The sequence below is a fragment of the Nematolebias whitei genome, chromosome 22 (assembly GCF_014905685.2).
Source record: "Nematolebias whitei isolate Nwh7 chromosome 22, NemWhi1, whole genome shotgun sequence".
Lineage (NCBI taxonomy): Eukaryota > Metazoa > Chordata > Actinopteri > Cyprinodontiformes > Rivulidae > Nematolebias > Nematolebias whitei.
The window spans coordinates 17414875-17440745 of NC_056519.1; the positions used below are offsets into that span (position 1 = coordinate 17414875).

The 25871-nt window shown below is 38.9% G+C and overlaps 2 protein-coding genes across 4 annotated transcripts in view; one reads left to right on the plus strand and one right to left on the minus strand.

Annotated features, from left to right (window-relative positions):
* ppfia2 (PTPRF interacting protein alpha 2) overlaps window positions 1-25871 on the plus strand; it is a 56119-nt gene that overhangs the window by 25612 nt on the left and 4636 nt on the right. Inside the window, exons 9-29 of one of the 3 annotated variants that reach the window (XM_037695645.1) lie at window positions 1568-1699; window positions 1793-1855; window positions 3604-3695; window positions 5367-5499; window positions 6905-7122; window positions 7864-8104; window positions 8942-8971; window positions 9119-9249; window positions 10314-10495; window positions 12227-12317; window positions 13465-13467; window positions 15670-15751; window positions 16258-16458; window positions 18693-18755; window positions 19323-19355; window positions 19454-19629; window positions 21417-21514; window positions 21615-21790; window positions 22204-22272; window positions 22580-22736; window positions 25243-25332. In XM_037695645.1, the coding sequence (XP_037551573.1) occupies window positions 1568-1699; window positions 1793-1855; window positions 3604-3695; window positions 5367-5499; window positions 6905-7122; window positions 7864-8104; window positions 8942-8971; window positions 9119-9249; window positions 10314-10495; window positions 12227-12317; window positions 13465-13467; window positions 15670-15751; window positions 16258-16458; window positions 18693-18755; window positions 19323-19355; window positions 19454-19629; window positions 21417-21514; window positions 21615-21790; window positions 22204-22272; window positions 22580-22736; window positions 25243-25301 (2430 nt within the window). In that variant the 3' untranslated portion in view covers window positions 25302-25332. The remainder of the gene's footprint in view (window positions 1-1567; window positions 1700-1792; window positions 1856-3603; window positions 3696-5366; window positions 5500-6904; window positions 7123-7863; window positions 8105-8941; window positions 8972-9118; window positions 9250-10313; window positions 10496-12226; window positions 12318-13464; window positions 13468-15669; window positions 15752-16257; window positions 16459-18692; window positions 18756-19322; window positions 19356-19453; window positions 19630-21416; window positions 21515-21614; window positions 21791-22203; window positions 22273-22579; window positions 22737-25242; window positions 25333-25871) is intronic. The other 2 variants (XM_037695647.1, XM_037695646.1) reach the window with 2 other exon arrangements.
* acss3 (acyl-CoA synthetase short chain family member 3) overlaps window positions 7040-25871 on the minus strand; it is a 66855-nt gene continuing 48023 nt past the window's right edge. Inside the window, exon 17 of the mRNA XM_037695648.1 lies at window positions 7040-7137. The gene's annotated coding sequence lies outside the window, so the exon portion shown is untranslated. The remainder of the gene's footprint in view (window positions 7138-25871) is intronic.

The window sequence follows — 25871 nt, forward strand, 5'->3', positions numbered from 1 at the left end:
TTTGTGATTGTTTATATTTCAACAGAAACTCAAATGATTAACTTTAAAGGTCAAAACATTTTTTTTTTTGGTTAAAATTTTAAAGTGGGTATTGTTTTTTTTTTTATATGTTTGTGACCTTTTAAATGTGTTTTTGATAATTACATTTCCCAGTTTAATCAACTGGTTGGAGGCAACCATAATTATTACACAGACAGAACTGCTGCATAACAAACAGTTGGCAGATGAAAAATAAAACGGGATGGATGGAAGGAAGCAAACTATTAAAGCATCAAAATGGGAAATGATCAAAAGTTGTGTTTTGAGGAAAACCTTAAAATGCATGAGTTGAGGGGAAAACTTGCAGCTTGAAACTGAATAAATGTTCATTTGCAAAACAAAGGAATAACACTTAAGATATAGTTTATTGTAAATAGTGTAATTGTGTAAACATAACTAAGTGTTTTTTATCTTGCATGTGCAACGTTTGCATGAACAACATAAAATTAATATGTAAAGTAATAGTTATATAAAACATAAACATTTAAGATACTTTTTAATATGAAAACTTTTAAAACTGGTGTTGAATTAGTTACAGAATCAATGCATTAAATATTTGTTACGCCAAAATGTGCATGATTAATTAAAACTTTTTTGTATTAGTTTTACCATAAATGTTGAAATATTTATATAGGGTAATATTACAACTGCTGATACTTTTTTAACAAAGACATTGACAATGAATACAATAAGACCATATAATTACTGTTTACTGACTTATTTTAGTACAATATGCAGTTATTAATTTTTCGTTAGACTGTACTGTGTGTATTAATACTTCAGGGTAGGCAGTAGCATCCCAGGAATATTTTAAATCAGTGGTCCCCAACCCCCGAGCCGTGGACCGGTACCGGTCCGTGGGTCAATTGGTACCAGGCCATACAGGAAAATGAATGAATAAATAAACTAAATAAATAACGCATTTAAAAGTAAATTATAAATATGAACCAGCTTCAGTGATGATTTTATCCTCTTTTTGGGGGTGCTCAAGCGCCCCTAAATTTTAACTCTGCACCCCTGAAAATTAAGAAACCATCATTAACGTGTAAGGAAACTCAGTCTTGGTTCTCAAACCTTAGATTCATCAAAATATTGAATACATATTGAATAAATATGGACTAAATGATGACAGTCATTAAAATCCATGATTTATTTTTATTTTTTTTGCAGTAGTCGGATCCTCGACCCACCTGTCAATCAATCCAGTAGGCACTTCAGCAAACGACCAATCGGTGACCTCGATTCATCCTGAATGGAACGCCCCTTACCAGTCATAGAGATTTCATTGAGTTTACATTTTGTTTCATGTTAATCTACTGTAATAAACCTTTGTAAAATACACCAGAATGCAGGAAATGTAATCTACTTTATTCAGAATTCTCTGGGGGAGGACCCCTGGACCCCCGGTCCGTGAAAATATTATGACGTTAAACCGGTCCATGGTGCAAAAAAAGTTGGGGACCACTGTTTTAAATGACTTGTTGCCTTGTTTTTAAGTTCATGGGTTTTTTTTTTTTCTTCCCTCCAGGCTCGACAAAGAGAGAAGATGAATGAAGAGCACAACAAGCGCCTCTCGGACACCGTGGACAGACTCCTGACGGAGTCCAACGAGCGTCTTCAGCTCCACCTGAAGGAGAGGATGGCAGCTCTAGAGGAGAAGGTTGCAGATGATTATCATCAAGTTGGGAACTCATCTGTTCATTAAAAGTCTGGAGGATCTTCTGAGTTCTGCCTTTTCCTCTCTGTTTTGCAGAACATGTTAATACAAGACTCGGAAGGCTACAGAAAACAGTACGAAGAGTCACTCCATGATAAAGTAGGTTGCACAGATTGAGAAATTATTACTACGTTCATTTCAAAACTTTATACATTTTACATGAGGCAGCCTGGATAAAAATTACTAAATAAACAGTGTTGTTGGTAGAATAACATTTTTAATAAATCTACTGTTGAATATGTATAAGCCTCTGCTGTAAGATTTTTTTTTTCCAGAAATAGTCATAGTGTGAATGTTTATGAAGCATTCACACTATCGTGATCCATTTTTCTACCGTACGCATCTTTCTCGTCCCTCAGTTTTCAAGCTATTTCATAAATCATGTATCAAAACGTTCAGCTCATTCAGGAGAAGGCTGCCATGACTTTTGATATTGGTGCAACTTTAGCTTTTTGAAATATTTAGCCTTTTCTGTCTTTTTTTTTTTCCTGGTAGGAAATGAACGGAGCTCATTTTACATCCTTCAAATCTTTAGATGTGTTTACAACCTTTTGCTGCTCCTTTCACATTTTGTTCTGCTTCAGCTTCTTTCAGCTTCCTTGTGCAAATAGAAACTTTTTTTAGCTACTTTCTGCTGTTTTGTGCTCCTTTCAGATTCTTTCTGCTAACTACAACATTTTTGTGCTTCAAATGTCTTTCTGTTAATTGCACCTTGTTCTAATTTCAGCTTATTTCAGTAAGTTTCAGCATTTGCTGCTATTTCAACTACTATTTAGCTGTTTTTATAGTAATTGGAGCATTTTCAGCTAATTCCACATTTTTTGCACGCATTTTAACTTTTTCAGCCTAATTCAGCAAAAATGTGTGCTCTCCCATTATTTTAGCTACTTTTCAGCTGTTTGCTTATTTCAGCTTTAAGATAATTTCTACTTTTCTGTGCTTCTTTCAGCCTAACTGGGCAAAAAATCTGCTCTCACCACTTCCTTCTGCTAATTTAAGCTTCTTTCTGCCTTTTTAGCTACTTTTCAACTGTTTTCTTTCTTATTTCAGCTTTTTTCACATAATTTCCACATTTTTGTGCTGATTTCTGCTTTTTCAGCCCATTTGGGCACAATGGGGCTCTCTCCATTTCCTTCTGCTAATTTAAGCTACTTTCTGCTTCTTTAGCTACTTTTCAACTTTTTACTTTTTTCAGCTATCTTCCACTTTTTTGTGCTCATTTCTGCTACTTTAAACCCAACTGGGCACAATTGTGCTCTCTCTACTTTCTCCTGGTAATTTAGGCTTATTTCTCCTTCTTTAGCTACTATTCAACTGGGGTTGTTTTTTCTTCGTGCAAATTTCAGACATGTTCTTTCTGCTTTTTTCTGCTACTTTAGGCTTGTTCTAACGTTTCAGCTACCTTTTCAGCTTTTTTTTTATTTCCAATTTCAGCATTTTCAGATAAATTCAAGTTTTCTGTGGTAATTTATGCTACGTTTAGCATATATCTAACTTATTTCTACTCCTTTCCTATTTTTTTCTGCTAGTTTAAACTTCTTTCTGCTTTTTCAGCTACTTTTCAGCTATTTGCTAATTTTAGCTTTTTTTTAAGCTGATTTCAGTATTTTTTTTTTTTTTTTTTTTTGGCAAATTCTTCAGCAATAAGCATCCTCGCTGCATTTTAGCAAGAAATGCAATGTTTCTAGTTAGAAATAAAATCCTCCATGAGGATTCAGGCTTCCTTTTTTATTTTATTTTATTTTTCTTAGAGCTGCCACAGTTATGATGTACTGGTGTGATTTTCCCCGGAGCATATAATATCCCAGACAAACCTATTAACTTTGCTGTCAAATTGTTTTATCCAGTCGCAGCTGGCAGAGGAGATTGAGAAACTGAGATCAGAGCTCGACCAGTACAGATTGAGGGCAGGCTCCCTCACAGAACCCACTCTTTCACGGTAGGTTGGCTGTGTGCACGAGTCTACGCAAGAATAAGCCACTTGTTGATCTTCAAAACTAGCTAAACGTAGCAATATTACTTCTGTGCACGCTTGTTCCTTTCGCATTTGTTGTCAAAAAGTTATAAATGGTTAATTGTCCATGGCCAGTTACAGTAGCTAAGAGGAATGTACTCAGCCTGGCTTTGGTGCCCGTTCTTTACTGCAAGACAGTCATAAAAACCAAATATAACCCTGTCAATGCAGTAAAACAGTTTAGCAACATTAATTATTTGAAGGTTTAATCAGATGTAGAGCTTTGTTTACACATTTTCTTGGGACATTGAATGTAATGAATTTGTTAAAATCTCTCCAGGCTGGTGCTTCTCAGACAAAAAAAAATTTGAGTTTATATCGGGGGTCTGCAACTTTTTTTGATCGATTTCTGCCACTTCGCTCACTAAAAACGTGTCTAAAGCCGCAAAACCTGCTTAACAACAGGTGGCCCGTGGGTCACTTGGAGGTTGATGGAGGACTTTTCTGGTCAGTTGAGGTGATAAAAAAACTAAAAGTATATACATAATTTTTACATTTATTGATACTTTTACTTTTTAGAGCAAAAGGAAAGACCAAAAGTGTTTATACTGAGTCTCTGCAGCAAGTCTTTTTATCCGATTTAAAATTAGGTATACCGCTTTAAAGTAATAAAACGTAAATTTAAAACGCACAGAAAAAAATTGTCAATTTGCTGGACAAGTTGCTCTTGTACTTTTTTTTATTTTTTGAGAGAAAGAGCCCACTGTAAGCCTGTAGGTTGGATAAATGAAGTAGCTAAATGTAATCAATGTTTCTCTCCTTGTATTAGTAGTATCCTTCACAAATGTACATGAAATTGAAAGAAAACTGCATTTTCAAGTGGAAAAACAAGCATTTTCAGTCGTGGGTGTAAAAATAAATCAAATTATCACATTAGTGTTGGTCAAAGCTTCAGAGGGCCACAGATGAGAGACTAAAGAGCCGAATGTGGTTCCAGAGCCACATATTGCAGACCCCTGGTTTAGATGTTTGGTATTTGGGAGCGCACTGCCTTGAATCAGGATATCTCCGATCATAGCGGCTTGCCTGGTAAATGAAGGCCTCCAACGCAATAGATTTTGGAGTTTTAAAGTATTAATGCATAAAACAAACTCGAGCTCCATCACGAAACGTATTGAGACTAAAAGCGACTAAACTGTACTCTCTGGTGTGAGTGAAAATCAGAAAGGAAAAACGTCTGAACGTCCAAAGTCAAATTATCAGTATTTTTGCCATTTTGCCTCTACTACAACACTGGAAACATTTGATCACTAACATCTTAAGATCTAATTTCTGTCTTCAATTTTTATGCTGCATATTGCTCATGTCCTAATGCCATTCAAAGATTGTTTACCGGCACAGAAGCGTGCATAAATTGTGTTCACCACACAACCATGACGGTTAGATATGCTTCAAGTAACTTCAGATTGGTTTATGTATTTTGGTGCCTCATTTTTTTTTTTTTTCATGATCTACCTGGCTGTGTATAAACATTCTTCTTCAGGGAGGTTTGAACAGGTTCAGATGTTAATCAGCTTGAAAAAAACGTGACAAATAATCTGTTTCATTGTTTCCATGCTGAGTATGTGGCTAAAGCTTGGACGACGTTCGTTTTAGGTCTCATCTTGACACATCAGGCGAGCTTCGATTCTCTCTGGGATCTCTGGCTGAAACCCAGTCGGACCATTACCGCTCGGCTAAAGTCATCCGCCGGCCGAGGCGAGGTCGAGTGGGCCTGCATGAAACAAAGGTGAGGCTCCGGTGCCTGCTGAGTAATTCACCTGCAACTGGTTAGTTGCATGAGAACATTTTAATAAACGTTGGCCAAGGTGGGCTTCTTCTTCAGCAGCTGTTTGACTCAACACAATCAAAGCATTAAAGTCAAACAACTTCAGGAATCAACTTTAAAGTAGAGCTTGTGTTTGCAGGGACTATTTTAAGGATATAAATGATTAAATATTGAAAATCTACTTCATAAATTGGCATAATTACTGGAAAGTGCTGATCTTAATTTATAATAATCAAATATTGGTTTAGTCTTATGACCGACCCAATTTAATCTGCTTTATGTGTTTAAGGTGATGGTCTTTGCTTATTGTTGAAACAGGTGATTGTTCTGGTGGAAAGAGCTGATTCAGTTCTGTGCTTGTGTTGAGTGCTGTGATGATGCTGAACAGATTTTTAAATTAGCATTCATTTAGTATTATTATGCAGGCCACAGGTTAATGAACTAAAATGTATTCTTATGATTCTGTTTATTTAGGTCAGTTGAGAAAAGGAAAAAAAAAAATGTGAATAATTTTACATTAAAATTACTTTTATTAAGATGGCTAAAATTACCTTAGAAATCTAAATGCATGTTTTATAGCAAATAAAGCTAAATTGTAAAAAAAAAAAAAAAAAAAGGGGGGGGAAAGGTTTAAAACGCATTCAAAAACAGATTTTACTGACCAGTGCGGTGCATAAATCAGACTCATGGTGTACTCAAGATTTGGACTTTTTACAGTTTATTTAATCCCTGAACTGAGATCAGTTTCTTTTTATTAAAGCCATAGAGGAGTCCTTGCTATTTATTTTTTATTTATTTATTTATTTTATTTTTTACCAGAAAACACATTTATTTAATACATTTATTGTTGGATTCCACATACAATATGGCGTTCTATACATAAGTATGCTAAACAAGGAGACAAACGGATATCTATTGGTTCAGAAGATCTGCCAAAATAACAATTTAGATTGAGTAAACCCTCTTGAGATTAAAAAATAATAATAATTCCTTTGCTAAATAAACTAAAACACGTGTCAAACTCAAGGCCCAGGGGCCAAATGTGGCCCTCGTTGACATTTTCTCTGGCCCCCAAGATGCTATGTTAAACGTAAAATACTTTTATCACTTTAATATCTTGGTCATCTTTGATTATGATGTGAAAAGTGCAACGGAGAACCTCAGATGAGAGCGCACTAACGCTTGTTGAGGAACCTGTGACCAAGAAGATTTGGGGTACCTGACGAGTTAGTTTCTGAAATTGGCTTTTAATTTGAACTAAGTTTTAAATTTATGCCCCATTTTGTAAGTTTGACACCTCTGATAAAAACTCAAAATAACATTACACCATTAGTTGCATGGAGAATTTTTTTATTTATTTGTGCAGGCCAAATCCCTGGGCGAGCACGAGTGGCGCTCTCAGCAGTTAGGGGTCCTGGGGGGTCACCACTTTGAGAGCGACACGGAGATGTCCGACATCGACGACGACGACAGGGAAACGCTGTTCAGCTCCATGGACCTGCTCTCCCCCAGCGGCCACTCCGATGCACAAACTCTGGCCATGATGCTGCAGGAGCAGCTGGACGCCATCAACAAGGAGATTAGGTACTGAAAACACATCTGTACAACGGGTTAAGTTATTTACACAAGTATCCGTTTGATACCACATTGCAAAGTCATTATTTTAATAAATTAGCAATGCTATATTTATTCTTTTTACCAGATAAAATAATAAAAATGGATCAAATATTCCTTTGCAGCACAGTTTTCCATCATTTTTTTCCCCCTCCTAGAAATCAACCCTTTTGGAGGTCGTATGAATTGTTGCATTTGGTGTTTTTTTTTTTTCCACCTGTGATCCAAACTGTTGCATGCGCTCTGTTTTGAGAAGTGCAATCTGCCTTTTGCTTCTTCCAGCTGTAATTACCATGTGCTGATCAGTATTCATAACCCCAGGCGCAGCTTCACTTCTACTTCAAGGACCGTCGATGAGCGTTCGTCTCTCGGCTAATTTGCATCGCCTCCAAAAGAAACAGAGCTGCGTCGCTTTCACGAACATTTATTTTACTGACTGCTCATCGTGATCCGGAATCCTAGGAGTTCAGCTCCCAGCCAAATACAGAGCTAGATCCCGGACGTAGTTAAAATGGATTATCGTACTTTGAGCATTTAATTAGTTTGCCTCAAACTTTAGGTATTTAGATTGTTAAATCTGTAGAAATCCACCTCCTTGGCTCATAATAAGATTACAAATAATTTGGCAGTCATATTTGCTTTTTTGTGTCATTTTAAAGTATAAAAACGTAACGTCAAGTCTACTATGAAAACAAAACTTTTGCCTCTTAGGTTGATACAGGAAGAGAAGGAGTCGACGGAGCTGCGAGCGGAGGAAATTGAGAACCGGGTGGCCAGCGTCAGCCTGGAGGGTCTTAACCTAGCTCGTATGCACCACCACGGTGCCTCCATCACTGCCTCGGCCACCGCCTCCTCGTTGGCTTCGTCTTCCCCGCCCAGCGGGCACTCCACCCCTAAATTGGACCCTCGAAGCCCCGCCCGCGACATGGAGCGCATGGGAGTGATGACTCTGGTAAGATGGCGTTAATCTTTTGGTTTCACGCACACATCATCAGCTGTGAGAAAAAAGAAAGGCCTCCAGCTGGGATTCGATCTGATTACCTTTTCGCTGAGGCAATCGCTGTACCAACTGAGCCACCGTGTCACCGGAAATGCCAGCTAAACTCATTATATATGGCACCTCACTTCACACCTCATTACTGAATTTTATTTTCCCACGATTTTAGCAATGAGCTAATTTATGCCTGGAAATCTTCTTTTTCTGCTTATTCTGCCTGGATAAAGATTGTGATGTCATTTTTGGGGGATTTGACGAAGTAAAATGTGCCCATAGGAGGAAAAACAACAACACAGCTTTACCAATGTCTAATTTTACAGTGTGCTTGTGCCAACTCTTGATTGAGACGTGTACTGCCATGTGTGAAGTGGTTCACGCTGGATACTGGCAATCTTTAAAACTATTGTGTTGATTGGAAAAAATCCCCCAAAAAACATAATTTAAAATATGTCCTTACCAAAAAAAAAAAGTAGAAGTAGTTTTATATTTTCTCTAGGCATTTAAAACAAATCAAGATTTTAGTTTAAATGAAAGATTTCTAATAGTTATTCACAAAGAAATAAAGCTCTACAGAAAAGAACAAGCAAGGATTGTAAAGTAATTTAAGATTTTTTTAGTAGGCAAGAAACTGCAAAAAGAGGAAGGGGACAAAAGCATTTTTGACCTTTTAAAATTAGTCTTTAAAATCATTTTAGCCTTGTCGTCATACATTTATCTGAATTTTGTTTAATCAGCAACATGCTTGTGTTTTTTGGTTCGTGTTTTAACGCTTCCTTTTCTTCTCCGCTGCAGCCCAGTGATCTGAGGAAACACAGGAGAAAGGTACACCCAGTATCCATATAGCTTTGCCACAATGTCCCATAAATTCAGTTCGGTGGTCGCTGTGATGATGCAAGGAACAAATCATTGACTTACCAATATTCAAAGTATTGATTAATGCCCCCCACCCCCCCAATCCTCGTCCCTCAGATAGCAGCAGTGGACGAGGACGGGCGAGAGGACAAGGCCACCATTAAGTGCGAGACATCGCCCCCTCCAACGCCACGTACCGTACGAATGACACACACACTGCCAGCCTCCTCGCACAACGATGCACGAGGGTATGTTTCTGCTCAACTAATCACACATGCAAAAAAGCTCTATTTTTTAAAACTAATAAAATCTCATTACCGTACTTGCTGCCGTATAAGTTGCATCAGTCCAAAAACGTCTAATAAAGTAAAAAAAAAAACATAAGTCGCTTCACCGTATACGTCGCATCTGTTATGCGTCACCGATGACGACCCAGAAATGTGGGCCGGTGTTGTGCTAAAAATCAATTGGCTGCCAAATGGCGGCCGCGGGAGCGTGCACGGGAGGGCTTTAACAAGAATTTTAACAAGATCAACACTTAAAAACAGTTATTTGTTAGCTCGACATTATAGTAAAGGTGTGTCTCAGTTGAACTTTTCCTTGATAAATACACCTTAATGGTCAAATCAGCTGCATTTTGTCTGGGTGGAGCGGCAAAATGCAGCTGATTTGATGTTTGCTCAAGGAGTTTCAGAGCGAGACAAAGGTGGCTTTATATGGCAAGCCAAGTGTCTCATTAATAGCCATTTTTACCTATTAATGATACACCTGGCTTGCCATAATAGTAGATCGCCCTGTAGTGGCTGAAAATGGTAGTGTTCAATATTTTCCATGTCAGAATGAATGAAATCGTCAGATCTCAGCAAAAAATTGGGTTATAAACATGGGGGGAATAAACATAAATGTCGCATCGCTGTATAAGTCACAGACATGCTAATTTATGCAAAAAACTGCGACTTATACAGCGCAAATTACGGTAATGTGTTTATTTTGTGCTAAATGATAGTTTTTCATCTGGTTTTGAGTGCAAACGTTACTAGTTTTTAGATTATGCTCAACCACTTCATGCTTTGGCTAAATACTGCATGAGTTAGACTTTTTTTCATTTAGGTCTGAACGCTTCAGCTCATTTTCTGGGCACTATTCCAAAACATTAAAGCGCATGCAGCAACACTAGTTATGGATTAAAAAAAATGAAACTAGCATAACTGCCATAAATCACTTGTGCAAAATCAGCAAATAAACATGAACAAAATTTACAGAAACATTCTGCTGAAAAGTCTGGATATTGTCTGTTTATTTCTGTGATCAGGATCGTGGCTTCACTGGAGGCTGAAGCTAGTGCTTTAAGTAGTGTAACCAGCAGCCAAGACTCCCTGCACAAGCAGCCGAAGAAAAAGGGGATCAAATCCTCCATCGGACGGCTGTTTGGCAAAAAAGAGAAGGGCCGACTGGCTCATTTAGCACACAGACAGGTCATGGTCGATCCACAAGGTAAGTGCTGCTTTGATGACTGTTGGTTTATTATAAATAGCTGATATTTTGATTAATTTAGTCATCTTAAGTTCAAAATGGAAAGTTATAGAAAATCAGAAGTCGTGGCATTATTTCCATATACAGTAGCATCTCTGCTTCAGCTCCGATAACACCAGGATGACTTTGTGCACATACAGGCTACTTCCAAATCATAATTTTAAATTATCAGTACATATTTGGAAAAGTTTAAGCTATTCAGGCTTAAATCTGCAATAAGACTTGACTTGTTTGATAGTTTATGGGATGAAAACATGTTTGGGATATTTTATTTTCCTTAAAACACAAATCATTTAGGCATATCTTCATCAGAATCAGAATTAACTTTAGTGTCATTGCACAGTTAAGTGCTGCAAAAATGCATTCCAGTGCAGCCGTCCAAAGGGTAGATGGAAATGCACGGAGGCTGCAGCTCTGTGTGAAGCGCTGCCCTGTACATTGTCATGTACATTTACTAAGGGCATATTTGACAGACACCGGAAATGTATTTACACACACGTTTTCCTCACGATATAAGATTATAGACATGCCTTGTAAAGCTAAAAACAAATTATCAGAGGATGTTAACTAATGATTGATTTCAAGCATTTATTTTTTCTCTTTATAGAAAGTCACTCAAATGACGTCTCAAACATTTTACTATTAAACCACAAATATTCCTAGAGGTCAGTTAAGGTAAGATGACATAAGACGAGACAGTTCCTGGAGAAATTTTGACGCACTGCCATGCTGCTGCTGATTAAATAATTTGATTTGACCGTACTATGTGTTGGGGTTTGCTCTCAGCTACTATTATACCAAATTACAGCTGAATAGCTCTAAAAACGCCTGAGTGATCATATTTTTGTATTTATAGCGAAGGTGGCCATCTTGGATTTTTGATTTTCAGTTAGTCTTTTAGGGATCATTCTCAGCTACCAAAACGCCACATTTCGAATGACTAGCTCTAAAAATGGCCGAGTTAATTTTTTTTTTTCTTGTTAGCTAAGGCGGCCATCTTGGATTTTTGATTTGGATTCAATATGTGATAGGGAATGTTATCAGCTATAAGCTCACCAAATTTCAGCTGTTTGTGTAAAAATGGCTGAATTAATCCGTTAAATACATTTATCTGATGTGTAGAACTTTTCTGACAAGATAGAACTTTACTGATCCCGCAGGAAATTGTTGTGCCAGAGTTTCAATACAAAGGGACATACACAAGGAGTCACACAGGACATAAAACAACATAATATAAAAATAGCAGAGGTATAAAACCAGCAACAATTGATGTCTGAATTGTCCAAATCAAACTGTTTATTTTCTAAACTTCATTAGAAAAAAAACAATTTAAATAGTTCATAAAAACAAAACTGGAAATGTGAGTAAGCCCAATGGCTATTAGTAAAGCGCTGCTTAACAGACATTATTGTGCTAAAAATTTCATCAAATGCATCAAATTCATGGTAGATTTTAAATAATTGGAAATGATTTAGTCAATATTTTTAATTTCAAAACTAAACATTAAGTGGTACCCCCAATATAAAATGCTTTTTCTGCTCTTAAATTGAAATACATGAAAACCTAATTAAAAAATTTATTTAAAGCACGTTGATATATAAACAAGTTCTTGACTTAATGAAGAGGTACTTTATATTTTAAACTGATTTGTTTTTTTGTTAATAAATTCCGGTTGTCTTGTCCCTTCTTCAGCTACAATGATGGACCAAGACATGTCGGGTCAGGACATGGGGGTTGGCAAGTTGGGAACTCAGGCTGAGAAGGATCGCAGGTTGAAAAAGAAGTAAGCTTTAATCCAGGAACCACCTCACAAGTTACCACGAGTTTCAGCTGAACTTACACTCACTGCTACATTATGCTATCTATTCTGAGCTGTGAAACACAGACAATGGATACAGGCTCCGTCTACTGTGTTTACTTCATCCTCTCCCTCTGTGCTGTACGTAATGCTAAATCCCACGCCGAGAACGGGATCGATAGAAAGCAGAAGCTGGATCAGTGTCCAGGAGCGGATATCAGTCGCTGCATTCAGACATGGAGCCAAAGTCAGACTATTGATCCAGCCTGAAAAGCCAATTAATCCCACAGAAGTGCTTTTATCAAATTGGAAGCTGCAGACGGCTCTCCCAACACACTGCTTGTAGATTACACTCACACGCTCACATTGGGTGCCCTTCAGAATAAAGGCACCCTCTCAAAAATCACATTTTTACAGAAGTGTTGCATAGTCGGTGTGTGCTTGTATGTATGTGCATTTGCCATGCTCCCAGTGCCAAATGATGACCGTCATTTGCTCGAAGTGCTCATTGACTTGTCATGATGAATAACTTTGCTTCCCATGTCGGTCAATATAACGTGTTTGTTGTATGTCGACAAACGTGCCGTTTTCCTCCCACTGCGCTGACTTCTTCGTAGCAGTGTCCAGGATTCAGGCCGCACCACCTTGCATCTTGGCGCCTCGCTCCACGTTGCATGCCATCAAGCTGCCTGCACTATTTCCATTTCAGCATCTTGGTCAATCAGACGCGCTGTGATCTCATTGTAGAAGACGTTTCTGGTTTCCTTTCAAAAACTAACACGTATCTGAATGTAACCGAGCATTTGAATGTAAGGCCATGGAAGTGGGGAGCCTTGTTTTCATTCCTTCTGCTGCACGAGATGTGGTCAAGACTGCATTGTAGAAGACGACCTTTTCTTTCACTGGTCTACAGATGCTCCTGTCAGTGATTGTACTCCATCGTGAGTTATACGTGTGTGAGTGGGTGTGTGCATGTGTGTTCGTTTGGAGCCGTATTGTTAATTTCTTATGAACTCATTAACATTTGTACACTTTTGTCTCCCCGTCGCTCTCTTTCTCTCTTCTTTTGCTCTCCTACTCTTTCCTCTCTGACCCTTCCTCTCCCTCTCATCATCCTCTGACTCTAACGAAGCGGGTAAGTTGTGAGGACGTTGAACTGACCTCCTGGATATGACCATTGTCTCAGCCATTTTGCCCTGTCTGCCATCTCTCCTGCGTGTCCGCCATGTCCTGAAAGACCAGTGCCAAAGCTGACGTCTCTTTTCTGTCTATCCTTTATGGCTGTTAATAAAGCCATTGCTTTCTTCCTTTACTTTTTCATTTACCATATAAGGATGTTTCTTGAAACCCCGCCCCTTTTATTTTTTACAGTTCGATAGCAACTGCGTCAACGGCTGGACTGAGACTGTGCCGCCGCTAAATCTGGGGCCTAAATTTCATGCCCAGAATATCGCCTCTCTTTTTCTGTTTACTTATATATATATTTATGTACGTTCATATATTTTTGTGTGAAATGACCAGCTGCGATATCTGGTTATGGGAGTGTTAAAGGTTATTTTAGTTTGTACGATTTGTCATAACTTTTTTCCTTACTTCCCTTTCCCCAGCTTTGTTCAATGGATGTATTTCTCCATGCATTCAAACATGAGTTATCTCCCCCATGTGCTGAATAAATAAAGACAGCGAGCGTACCTGGTTGTAAACGAATGAACACATTTCTTCTATCATCTGTAGGCTTTTCTTTGCCACGTATGCTGTTTAAGTGCCCGTTCACTGTTCTGAGGCCTTCACTTGTCATGTTTAGTTCTAAGCCCGCTCCTTCAGGTTGTCTGACAAAGCACTCAAGGAATGGGTTGTTAATTTTATTTTTATGAAATGTGTTCACAAAACAGAAAATAACCAGTTTTCTGTGTGTGGGTGTGAGCAAGAATGCATTGGAAACGCACTTTTTGGCTGATTAATACTGTGTAGGAGTACAAAACAAATGGTTCAGGTTGTGTATCAGCAGGATGATGTGTGAGTGGCTGAAATGGGGTGAGTTGTGTAATCATGCTTAGATTAGCAGTGTGGTGTCCAGCTTCACTGAGCAGCTACTGCAGCAAACTACCATCCAGGTGGATGTGTGTTCACTCTCGGCACATTCATTTGTGTGACTCTTCCAATGAAACACAGTCCTCTAAATGGATTACACAAAAATAGGGATGCACGATATTGGATTTTTTTTGGCCGATATCTGATACTAATATTTTGTATACTTTCGTTTGTCAGAACATAGCCTTCTCTCTTATTTAGGCTTATTTGCTACAAAAATTGTGCAACAGCTGCAAGAGCTGGTGACATATATTCAGTAACAGCCATATGATATGCATAGCATTTTAACTTATATTAAATGAAAAGTGTTAAATAGTATTTATTGGCATTAGTCACCTGCGATGCTGTCTCACTTGTGGAGGTTGTTCCAGGTTCCTAGCTGCAGTGTGGGATCCTCTGCACTCTTGTGCATGAAGGACAGACTTTTTAAGTTCAAAGTTTTTGTCTATTCATTGTGCCATAAGACTAATCATGCTAACGGTGCTAACATGACGTCCAAATGTCTGTGGTAAAACTAACCCAAGCGCTATCGGCTATTAGCTTCTCAACGACGTCGGAAATGACGGCTTGTAACTCGAGTAAGGTAACATTGGAAAAATATCTCAGCCTGGGGACGATGTATCGAGGCTCAACGTAGTCCAAAAATATTCGGAATTTGACATCTTCACCAATGAATAAAAAGAACTTCCACACCGCCATTATTTTGAATTTTCTTTTCCGCCGTGAGATCAGGTAGGCGTGCGTGATGTCATTACGTTGTGCTGGCGCTGCAGGCATCCTTGTCACTGGGTTGTCATACAATAACAGCGTCTTTTATATCGGTGAGTTATTCTGATGGAACGTCCGATATTGAACTTTAACGCTAATATCGGCCGAAACCGATACCATACCATGCTGATAATATTGTGCATCCCTACACAAAAGCAAATTCAAGAATTACTCATGTACAGTTAAGTGATTTTTTTTTTTTAGGAAAGTTGGACCATAAATCAAATTATTTACTCCAGTAAAATTCAGTCTGCTCCACTGTGTTAGCATAGGAAAAAATAAAGAATTGCCTTTAACGTGTGCTGTAAAAAATAAATTTTTGTGAAAATTGTCACACCCACACAAAACGGCAACGTTTCTGCAGGGATTTTGTAAGAGTGCGTGAAGTCGTGTATATGAAACTGATCAAATATCTGTTTTAAGACACATGGTACAAATGGAAATGTTCACACCAGCTCTCTTCTGTCCCTGTCCTCAGACATGAGCTTTTGGAGGAGGCCAGGAGGAAAGGTTTACCCTTCGCTCAATGGGACGGCCCTACAGTTGTAGCCTGGTTGGAGGTAAATGATCATTCTTTATTTGTATGTAGCAGATCTCAAATGTGAATCATACCAAGACCCAAGAGCTGTACTTATGCAGCTATGACACTTCTTCTAGGTATAATTTTAAGTACTTCATATCTAGTATTGTATATTGTATAAAATAAGTTCAAGCAGTCAGTCTGTTCACCTCTCCAAGCTCCATGTAACATATGACGACAGCCTCAAATGGGATTATTGAGGCTGATGGGTATGTTTGAGCTGTTGACAAGTAGCGTTTTGTAGCATTACGCATTTTTAAAGCTGACAGATAACAAGTGCTAAATCCCTCCAGTCAATTGTAGTTATGGCAATGTGGACAAGCTATGAAACGATGTACTGATTCTTTTTGGGGATAGAATTGCCCAGGAAAAACTCACCTAGAGTACAATAATGATATACAGTATGTTAAGGGTCAGGCTGATCACATTCATGGAGTTCAAAGTTGCAAAGCTGGTTAAAGTCTCTGTTTCCTCTGTGTGATGAAGCTGTGGTTAGGAATGCCAGCCTGGTACGTGGCAGCATGCCGCGCCAACGTGAAGAGCGGCGCCATCATGTCGGCCCTTTCTGACACAGAGATCCAGAGAGAGATCGGAATCAGTAACCCTCTGCACAGGCTCAAACTCCGCCTGGCCATCCAGGAAATGGTCTCTCTCACCAGCCCCTCAGCCCCGCCCACCACCAGAACCGTGAGTTATACTGCAGTCGACGGATTGACGCTTGCACTTGTTGGAGGCAGTGTTGATCGAGAATTAAACATGTTCTGAAAATTTATTAAATCAGGAAAAAAATCATTTGATCAGTTAAAATATTTTGGGTAATTTGCTTTTTATAAATAATGGCTACTATTGTCTTTTAGCACGAGAATCAAAAACCATTTTCCAAGTCAAAATAACCAAACCTGCACAACACTATGATTGACAAATGTGATTAGAAGCAAAGGCAAAAATTGTTATATTAAATGTTGCCTTTTAGTTGCCAAATTTAGCACATTAAACTTTCTCCAAGTACGAAAAGTACATGTGTTTTTCCACTTAACATCAATAACTCTCATTAAAAACAGTGTGATCAGTTGAAGTCACTATATTTACATTTACCTCTGTGGCTTTGACAAAAATATTCTAACTAAATCACAGCCACTGAGGCAAAAGTATAAGTTGATTTTATATCTCCAAATGGGTTACTGTATTTTCTGCCGTACATGTCGCACCGCCCTATAAGTTGCATCAGTCCAAATATGTCTAATAAAGTGGGGGAAAAAAACAAATATGTCGCTTCGCCGTATAAGTCGCATCTATTATGCGTCACCGCTGACACGTCGTGTTTGTTACGCATCACTGCTGAAAACTCGGAAATGTGAGCCGGTGTTGTGCCAAAAATCGATTGGCTGCCAAATGGCGGCTGCGTGAGCGTGTGTGGGAGAACAAGAATTTAACAAAATTAACTTAAAACCAATGATTTGTTTGCTCAAAATGATAGTAAACGTGTGTCTCAGTCTAACTTTTCCTTAATAAATGCACTTTGACGGTCAAATAAGCTGCATTTCAAAAGCCGATTCGCGGAAGCGGGAGCATGCAGAGTGACGACTTGCTGTGCATTTCTTCGAAATTTAACAATATAACCACCTAAAAACAATTGTTTGCTCGAGATTATAGTTAAGGTTTGTCTCTGTTGAACTTTTACTTAATAAATGCACTTCAATGGTCAAATTAGCTGCATTTTGCTGGGGCGGTGCAGCGAAATGAAGCTGATTTGACGGTTGCTCTAGACGAGCTGGACGAAGGTGGGAGCATATGACAAGCCGATTGTGTCATTAATAGCCAGTTTTACCTATTACGTGACACAACAGCATGCCATACTACTTGAGTGCCATCTAGCGGCTGGAAATGGTAATGTTCAATATTTTCAATGTCAGAATGAATAAAAACGGTTATAGCTCAGGCAAAAATTGGTTTATAAATATGGGGAAAAACACAAATAAGCCGCTTTGGTGTTTAAGTCGCAGGCCAGGTAAATTATGCAAAAAAATGTGACTTATAGGCCAAAAAATACGGTACTGTATAAGGCTTCTTCATGATGGCAACTTTTCACAATATAAATCAAAACGTATGCACTGCAAACTTAAAGTGCAACCCTGCATGTAAAGGACTTATGAAACTGCTAAATGAACTCAGTCCTTAAAACTGGTGTTTTAGACCAGATGCATGCATGCAACCCTCATAACTCAAACTGACACTTTTTCCATCTCCGTTTCTCACGTTACTATTTACCTCACCGTCTCTTTTATCACTTACAATCGCTCAAAGTTAAAACATGACATTTGACAGTTTTATGGTACAAACAGTAGATGGAGATGCATACTGACCAACAATAATCAAGGATTTGATTGGTGTGTCCACATTATCTCAGCCCAATCCAGTAGTTTTAGATTTTGGATGGAGATGTTGGTTTTTTTAGCCCACCTACTTTAACACGTCATTAAGATACAAGGAGATTAAAATGATCATTTCACACGACTTCATGTGTTTTAACAGTCAAAGCACAAAAACAGATTGACTCATTACTGTAGTTGTTATTACAAATGTCTTTTTCCACCATATGAAAAACCTGTTTTACGGGCAGATTGATGGTGAGAGATGAGTAATGTGGGTCACATGTCTGTTAAATTATTTCAGTGTTGTGCATGGCAACTATTTTTTTTTTTTATGTTTTATTGTACGTCCCAGTTGTTTTGTGCTGTACTGTTTTTGTCCTTTGCTCATTTCCTTTGACCCCTGGTGGGTTTCATCGTCTGACTGTGATGCTATAACGCTATTGGCTTACAGTGGTGCTGCTCTTCTTCTTTAACACTGCTTGCCCCACCTACCGGACCTCTACTACCACCCCCGCTGCTGCTCCGTCTCTTGGGCTCGGCCCTGTGTAGCCGTCAGGCAACGTATGGGTGACCCATGAGGAAATGGAGACCCTGGCAGCTCCTTCCAGAACGGTCAGTCCCTTTGTTTCCTCTGTCACCTTTTTTTATTTCTGTCTGTGAGAGTTAATGTGAGGACAGGTGTGGATGGTGGCTGAGATAGAAGGCATGCAATGGTCGATCCCTCCCCTGGACTGTAAACTTCCTGTCAATACTAATAACCAGTTGAGACAGCTTTTTGAAGCTGCATCTGGAACACATTTGCATCATAAATACGGTTATCAAATGCAAACATGTGGAAATCTAATGTGCAGTAAGGTGGGAACTGTACATTTTTTTGTACCATGGTATTATAAGTATTGCTGTATTATTGTGAAAAGTATATTTTTATGTATAAATTGCACTGTTTGCAACTTAAACTTGCTTGGAAGTGTTTGAGCATTAGGTCAGTGTTTTTTCTTTAAATTTTTCAAAAACAGGCAAGCCATTTACAACAAAAGCTTAAATCGATGTTTCACTTGTTTGTACAGGGCGCATTGGAAACTTTAAAAAAAATTTGCTTGTTGCGTTTTACTTTTTTTTTTTTTTTTTTTAAACAAGCTTATTTTATCTCTTTCCCTCTTTTCCTGATATTGTTAACAGAAGTCTAACTCTGACGAGGGAAGCTGGGCACAGGTAATGTTGAAGGCCTGCAGTCGACGTGTAAATGTGCTGTATTCCATAAAAAAAAACAGCTCAGAGCTTCTTGATTTATGGTGCACATTTCCTCTCAGACTCTGGCTTATGGGGACATGAACCATGAGTGGATAGGCAACGAGTGGCTGCCCAGTCTCGGACTACCTCAGTACCGCAGCTACTTCATGGAGTGCCTGGTCGACGCCCGCATGCTGGACCACCTCACCAAGAAGGACCTGAGGGTGCATCTGAAAATGGTGGACAGCTTCCACAGGTATGTTTTTTTTAAGAGTTCTTTCTGGTTAAATACCGTAATTTCCTGACTATAAAGTGCACCCGAATATAACCCGCACCCACTAAATAAATTTTAAAAAGAAAAGTTTTCCACATCTATAAGCCGCACTTGTGTATAAGCTGCAGGTTTTCACATTATAACATGAGATATTTACACAGAACGATGTTTTTGTAACTTTTAATTAAATACATACCAGTAACAAATATGTACAGTATTTTTTTTTAACAGTGCCTGTAACACAGCTGGTTAAAACAACACAGCTGGTTAAAAAATAAAATGGTCTCTCTTGGTCCAGGTCTTTCTTGTAAATGAGTCCTCTTGGCTCAACGGGACTAACCTGTTTAAATAAAGATCGAATGAAAAAAAATACAGTAGCCTACCAGGAAAAGTCATTAATCGCAATTTTCCTCCTGTGCACTAAAACCACTAAAGTCTTCTTCAGTTTCAGAATTGAACAGCCTCAGAAAAATGTCCTCACACACGTCCTCAGTCTCTTTCGTTGTCGCTCTCAACGTCACCTTAGTCTCGAGCAAGGGCGTCAGAAGCATCCGTAATGTGTGTGTGTGTGTGGGTGGGGGGGGGGGGGACACAATGATGTGTTTGCGTGCGTAAAAAAACAAACAAAAAAAGGTGTTCACTAGTGTACAAAACATTTCACCTAGATTTCCTTTAATTCCACACATTTAAAACATGTTTCTCACCAAGTTTGTGTAAATTCAGCTTTGGGTTTTAAAAACATTTGAACTTTAATACAGAGTGTCAGGTCGGCACCATTTGTCTTTATAGAGAAATAAAAAACATCACCACTGGACATTTTTACTTATGTTCAACATGACTCATCTAAATGATGTTTCTCATGAAGCTTGAGGACAATAAGGTGTGGGGTTTTAAAGACATTTCAACTTTAATGCACCTGAACACACAGCGTCACAGTTACTGCTAAGCTAAGATGCTACGTAGCGCTCCTCTCAAGCATCCTCCTAATCACGAATATGTTTATGATCAACCCCCTCGGTCAACAACTGCCCGCACTAAGCTTGCTAAACTGGCGAGCGAGTAACACAGGTACCTCCTCTACCTGTGCGCGTTTTCTGCCGAGGCAGGAGATGTTGTAGAGTTGGAGGTAACCAGGAAAACCTGGAGTGGAGTTTTAGTGGCTTGAGTATTCTCCTATTGATCAAGTGGAATAGATTTGTTCACGAAGAGAAACTGCGCCGCCTGAACAAATGTTTTATAGTATGAGTGTGTGTGGGTGGGGGGGGGGGGGGGGGGGGTCCAAATTAATTTTTTTTTTTTTTTTATGTGGGGGGACATGTCTCCTTCACATATGGTTGTGACGCTTATGGTCTCGAGGCAAATTTGCAATTTGATTTACGATTCTCAATTATTTAGAGTGGCTGCAAATATTTTGTTGTGTACAACGGGAGGGGAGAAGGGGGAGACGTTTCCCACCCTCTATAGTGGACTTTTTTTTTTTTACCTTTATTTATACAGTTAGTCTCATAGAGTCACGAGGACCCACCCCCGAGACATTTACTGGGCAACTATGTGAGCGCATGGGTGACGAGGCAAAATGTTTTGATGACAGGAAGCTTGTTAGCCCGTCAAAAAAAAAATCCATAAACTAGCTGCAGAATTGTATAAGCCGTGAGGTTCAAAGCGTGTGAAAACAGTAGCTTATAGTCGGGAAATTACGGTAAACATAATCAAAAGGGGAAAGTGTTTTTTTTTTTTTATCTTCCATGGCTGTGTTTTTCTGAAATTAGAACAAGTTTACAGTATGGAATCATGTGTCTGAAGAAGCTCAACTATGACAGGAAGGAATTGGAAAGACGAAGAGAACAAAGCCTGCATGAAATAAGAGGCAAGAATACAAAAAAATAAAAATGATAATAAAATAATAACAAACCTAATGGAGAAAAAAAAACAACAACTCTGTATTAAGTGTGTGCTCATCTCTGCAGATGTGCTGGTGTGGAGTAATGAACGAGTCATCCGCTGGGTGCAGAGTATAGGCCTGAGGGACTATGCCAACATCCTGCTGGAGAGCGGCGTGCACGGAGCTCTGGTCGCTCTGGATGACAACTTTGACTACAGTAGCCTGGCGCTGCTCCTCCAGATCCCCAACCAAAGCACTCAGGTACTCCACCTATATAAATGACGTGCCAGACCATTTTATAATATTCCTGGTAAGCAACTCATTTAAAATGAACACTGCGCCAGTTAATATGGATAAGTGTTTATCATTAAGGAACATGTAGTACTTAGTGGCAGCATTTAATTAAATGTAACTATGGGCATTAAAATCATCCAATGGCACCTTCAATGCAAAAATAGGAGTGTTTGTATCAGCCCTCAAAAGCTGATGGAATCAAAGTCAGAACATGCAAATTTCCCAACTGTTTATTTGGCAAGTCGCCCTGTGAAACTCATCTATAACTGGGTAATTTTAATATGAAGCTTAATTAAGGTGGCGTGTCAGCTGCCTCTGTTGTCGTGCAGCTAAAAATAGATGGACTTGTGAAAATGAGTAATCTGTTTTTCTTTCTTCAGGCACGTCAGATTCTGGAGCGAGAGTACAACAATCTGCTGGCGCTGGGCACCGACAGGAGGCTGGAAGAGGTGAGCGGCAAATATCACCACTTTAAAGTAAAATGTTGACGATTATTTGAGTTTAAATAGATTTTAGGGCAAATGCACATTCCTCTTTAGGTGACTGGACTTGATTTATTCTCATGATCTGATGCAAAAAAAAAAGGTGATGCTAAAACTGAAGCATGCAGGAGAACTTTTACTATTCAAAATTACAAAATCCTTGCATTTTGGAAACGGCAACTCATTTACTTCAATAGTACTCCAACTCAAGTATCCCACTCTCAAATCAGTGTTATGAGCTGTAAACCATTTTACTTTTTTCTCCCCCGATCAGTGTGATGACAAGGACTTTCGGGGTCCGTCCTGGCGGAGACAGTTCCCTCCCAGGGACGTCCACGGCATCAGCATGATGCCTGGATCAGCAGAGACTCTTCCTGCCGGGTTCCGTCTCACAGCAACATCTGGTCACTCCAGAAGGCTTCCCCCTGAGGGTGAGCGACTGACTCGCACACATTGTATTCCTCCACCGACAATAATTTTCTTTTTTTTTTAAATGATATAATCGTTTGGCTTGGTGCAACTTTAGTCAAAGTGTGGTAAAGTGTAGGTTCCAACTAGGGCTGAACGATTTTGGAAAATGTTCTAATTGCGATTTAAGATGCGATTATTTTTCAATGAACAAAAGCAATAAATCTGTTTCAGTAGCAAAAATGTCTTTCACTATGAACTCAGTTATTGCTAGTTATTTCCGCGTCCGTTTCAAATTATGTTCATACGGAGTAAAACCTTCAAACAATTTGGTCAGTGATCCCCGTCGGCTGGTACTTTGCTTACTTGAAGTTGAAGCACTGGTCGTTGGTATTTTAGCCATGTAACTATCGTAAATGACTTTCTTTGTGGTGTTACCTCGAGAGGTAGCGACAGCAGCAAGGCAGGTTCTGCACAACACGTCGTCGTGCAGCGTTTTCTATTTTAAAGCCAAAATAATTCCAAACAACGGACGTGCTGCCGCTCTTAGGTGCCAAACTTTCAGAAATATCAGCTTCTGTCGAGCCTGACGCCATTGTGCAACTGGTTAAAGTGCAGTGTTGACGTCTCCTGCTCACTCGCAAGTCACGTGACCAGTCAAATCGCAGCCTTTGCAATTAGAAAATCTCGTTTTATCATATATCGCGATATTATCGCAACTGCAATTAATTGTTCAGCCCTAGTTCCAACTAACACAAAAAGCTCACGTCCACTACAGATAGTTTTCTGCTCCTGACTGCTTCTTATTCTCTCTGACTGATGGCGGTCCTGCAGTCCTCTCTGAGGCTCTGGATGATAGTCCTGACGACATGTATTTGGATTTGTTTCAAGGTCAGCTCTGCCCCCACAAAGTTTTGGGCTTGTGTGCTTCTACTTACGCTCTTCCTCCACTTTACGTGATCTTTGCCAACCACTGTCCTGCTGTATCTCTCCTTAATATTGTGGTTTCTCATCGGCTCCAAAGGTGTTTTTTTGTGTTGCAAATATACCTAAGCAGAAATGATGACTCATACTTGTTGGTAAACCCTTAGAATAACTAAACACTGTTGTGTATGTGATCATTAGGTCTTTGATATTTCAAATACTAAAACTGAAGTTTCGTGTCAATCCTGATCCCTGTGCTGTTCGAGGAGAACACTGGTTGAAAGAGGGTGATATTCCCAGATCCTAGTTTACTTACCTGGTGTTACAATTTGATTTAAGGATAGCATGCATTCTTCATTAAGCAAAGCAGAAATTTAAACTTCGGAGTTTATTCTGTAGACTGTTTGTCATTTAAACACCAGAGTCGAGTGTTTCCCAACCCCCACATGTTAAATACGTTTTCCTGCTGAACGTGATAAGCTGTTGAGGTATGCCTTGGAGCAAGGACACATCTAAAACAAGTCCCGAGGTGCACACAGGAAGTTCAATCATTTACCGTTTAACGACAACCTGCTGATAAAGAATGTGTAACATGCACACTTGCTCATTTATGTAGAGTCAGAGTCAATCAGCAGTTATATCTTTATGCTGTAAGGGATGTTCTACATGACTGGAAATATCCTAGGTAGTTTTGGCCAGTGTTCTTCTTTAACACAAAAACAACTTTCCCGAGTTCCTCCATCATTATTCACTGTGATATCCACAATTTACTAACATCTAGCCCAGTCAAAGCAAAAGTCTTGTTACTATTGTATGGAAAATGTTTAATCTTAATGTGAGAACTAAAGTACCGTAATTTTCGGATTATTGAGCGCACCTGAATATAAGCCACGTCCACTAAATTTAAAAATAAAAAATCTTTCGTACATATATAGGCCACACTTGTCTATGTTGCATGAGATATTTACATTAAAAAATTTAAATATGTACAAAAAATGTTTTTTTGTTTTTTTTCTGAACAGTGCCTGTAAAACAGCTGGTTAAAAACAAAATAGATACAGTAAATACAGTAACCTACCAGAAAAAGTCATCATCATCACGATCTTCATTTTTCTTGTGCACTAAACCACTAAAGTCGTCGTCTTCTTCAGTGCCAGAATTGAACAGCCTCAGAATAACTTCATCACACACGTCCTCAGTCTCTCTCTTGTCGTTGTTCTCAACGTCACTTTATTCTCTAGGCTAATTCGCTGTTTGATTTGATTTACGCTTGTTTCGACTGGCTGCAAATACTTCAACGAAGGGGGATGTGACTTGGTCAAGATTTTTTTTTAACTTTTTATTTATAAAGGTAGTCGTCACGAGGACCCACCCCCTAAGAGAAATATGTATTTGGCAGCTATGTGAGCGCTCGGGTTTGACGAGGCTAAATGTTTTGGCGGCATGAAGCTCGTTAACCCGTCAAAAAAATAAAAAAAATACATAAATTTGCTGCAGGATTCAAAGCGTGTGAAAAAAGTAAAGGCTAATAGTCCGAAAATTACGGTAGTTTTTCTTCACTGGTTAGCTATATCAAAAATAATCTCTCACTGCCCCCACCTACAGTTGGACCGTCTGCAGTGCAGCGACTGGACAGCTCCACGGTGAGAACCTACTCCTGCTGAGAGGAGGAAGAGGGACCATAAACTGTACTCAGTATGTAACACAACACTGTCAAATATACAGGTTTACAGAGTAGCACAAACTACATTGACTGATTTGAATATTAAGGTTGAAAGGAATGTTACCAATAAACCAGGCTGTAGTTTCCATATGCAGTAATACATTTATTGAAAGTCAAACATTCAATTACATTTTTATCATTATACAGAATCAACGATTTAACAGTAGAGAGGCTCTGAAAAGCAACACTGAGTGTTGGAATGGCATGTTTCGTTTACTAGACTTTAAGCTGAGATGGATTTGTGGTGTAATATGAATCTATATAATGGCATCTGCAAATTGATCAAAACCATGTGTTATAAGGTGGTGACCAGTTTGGTTTTGTTTCTTAAAGACATTTTGAGTTATGCTCGTAGGCCTGTCACGATAACAAATTTTGCTGGGCGATTAATTGTCTCAGAAATTATTGCAATAAATGATATTGTTTGAAATTTAACTAATTATTAATTTTTTTCGATTTTAAGAAGAAAGGCTTGTTAAATTGTTTTGAGTGCAGTACCTTTTTTGACCAC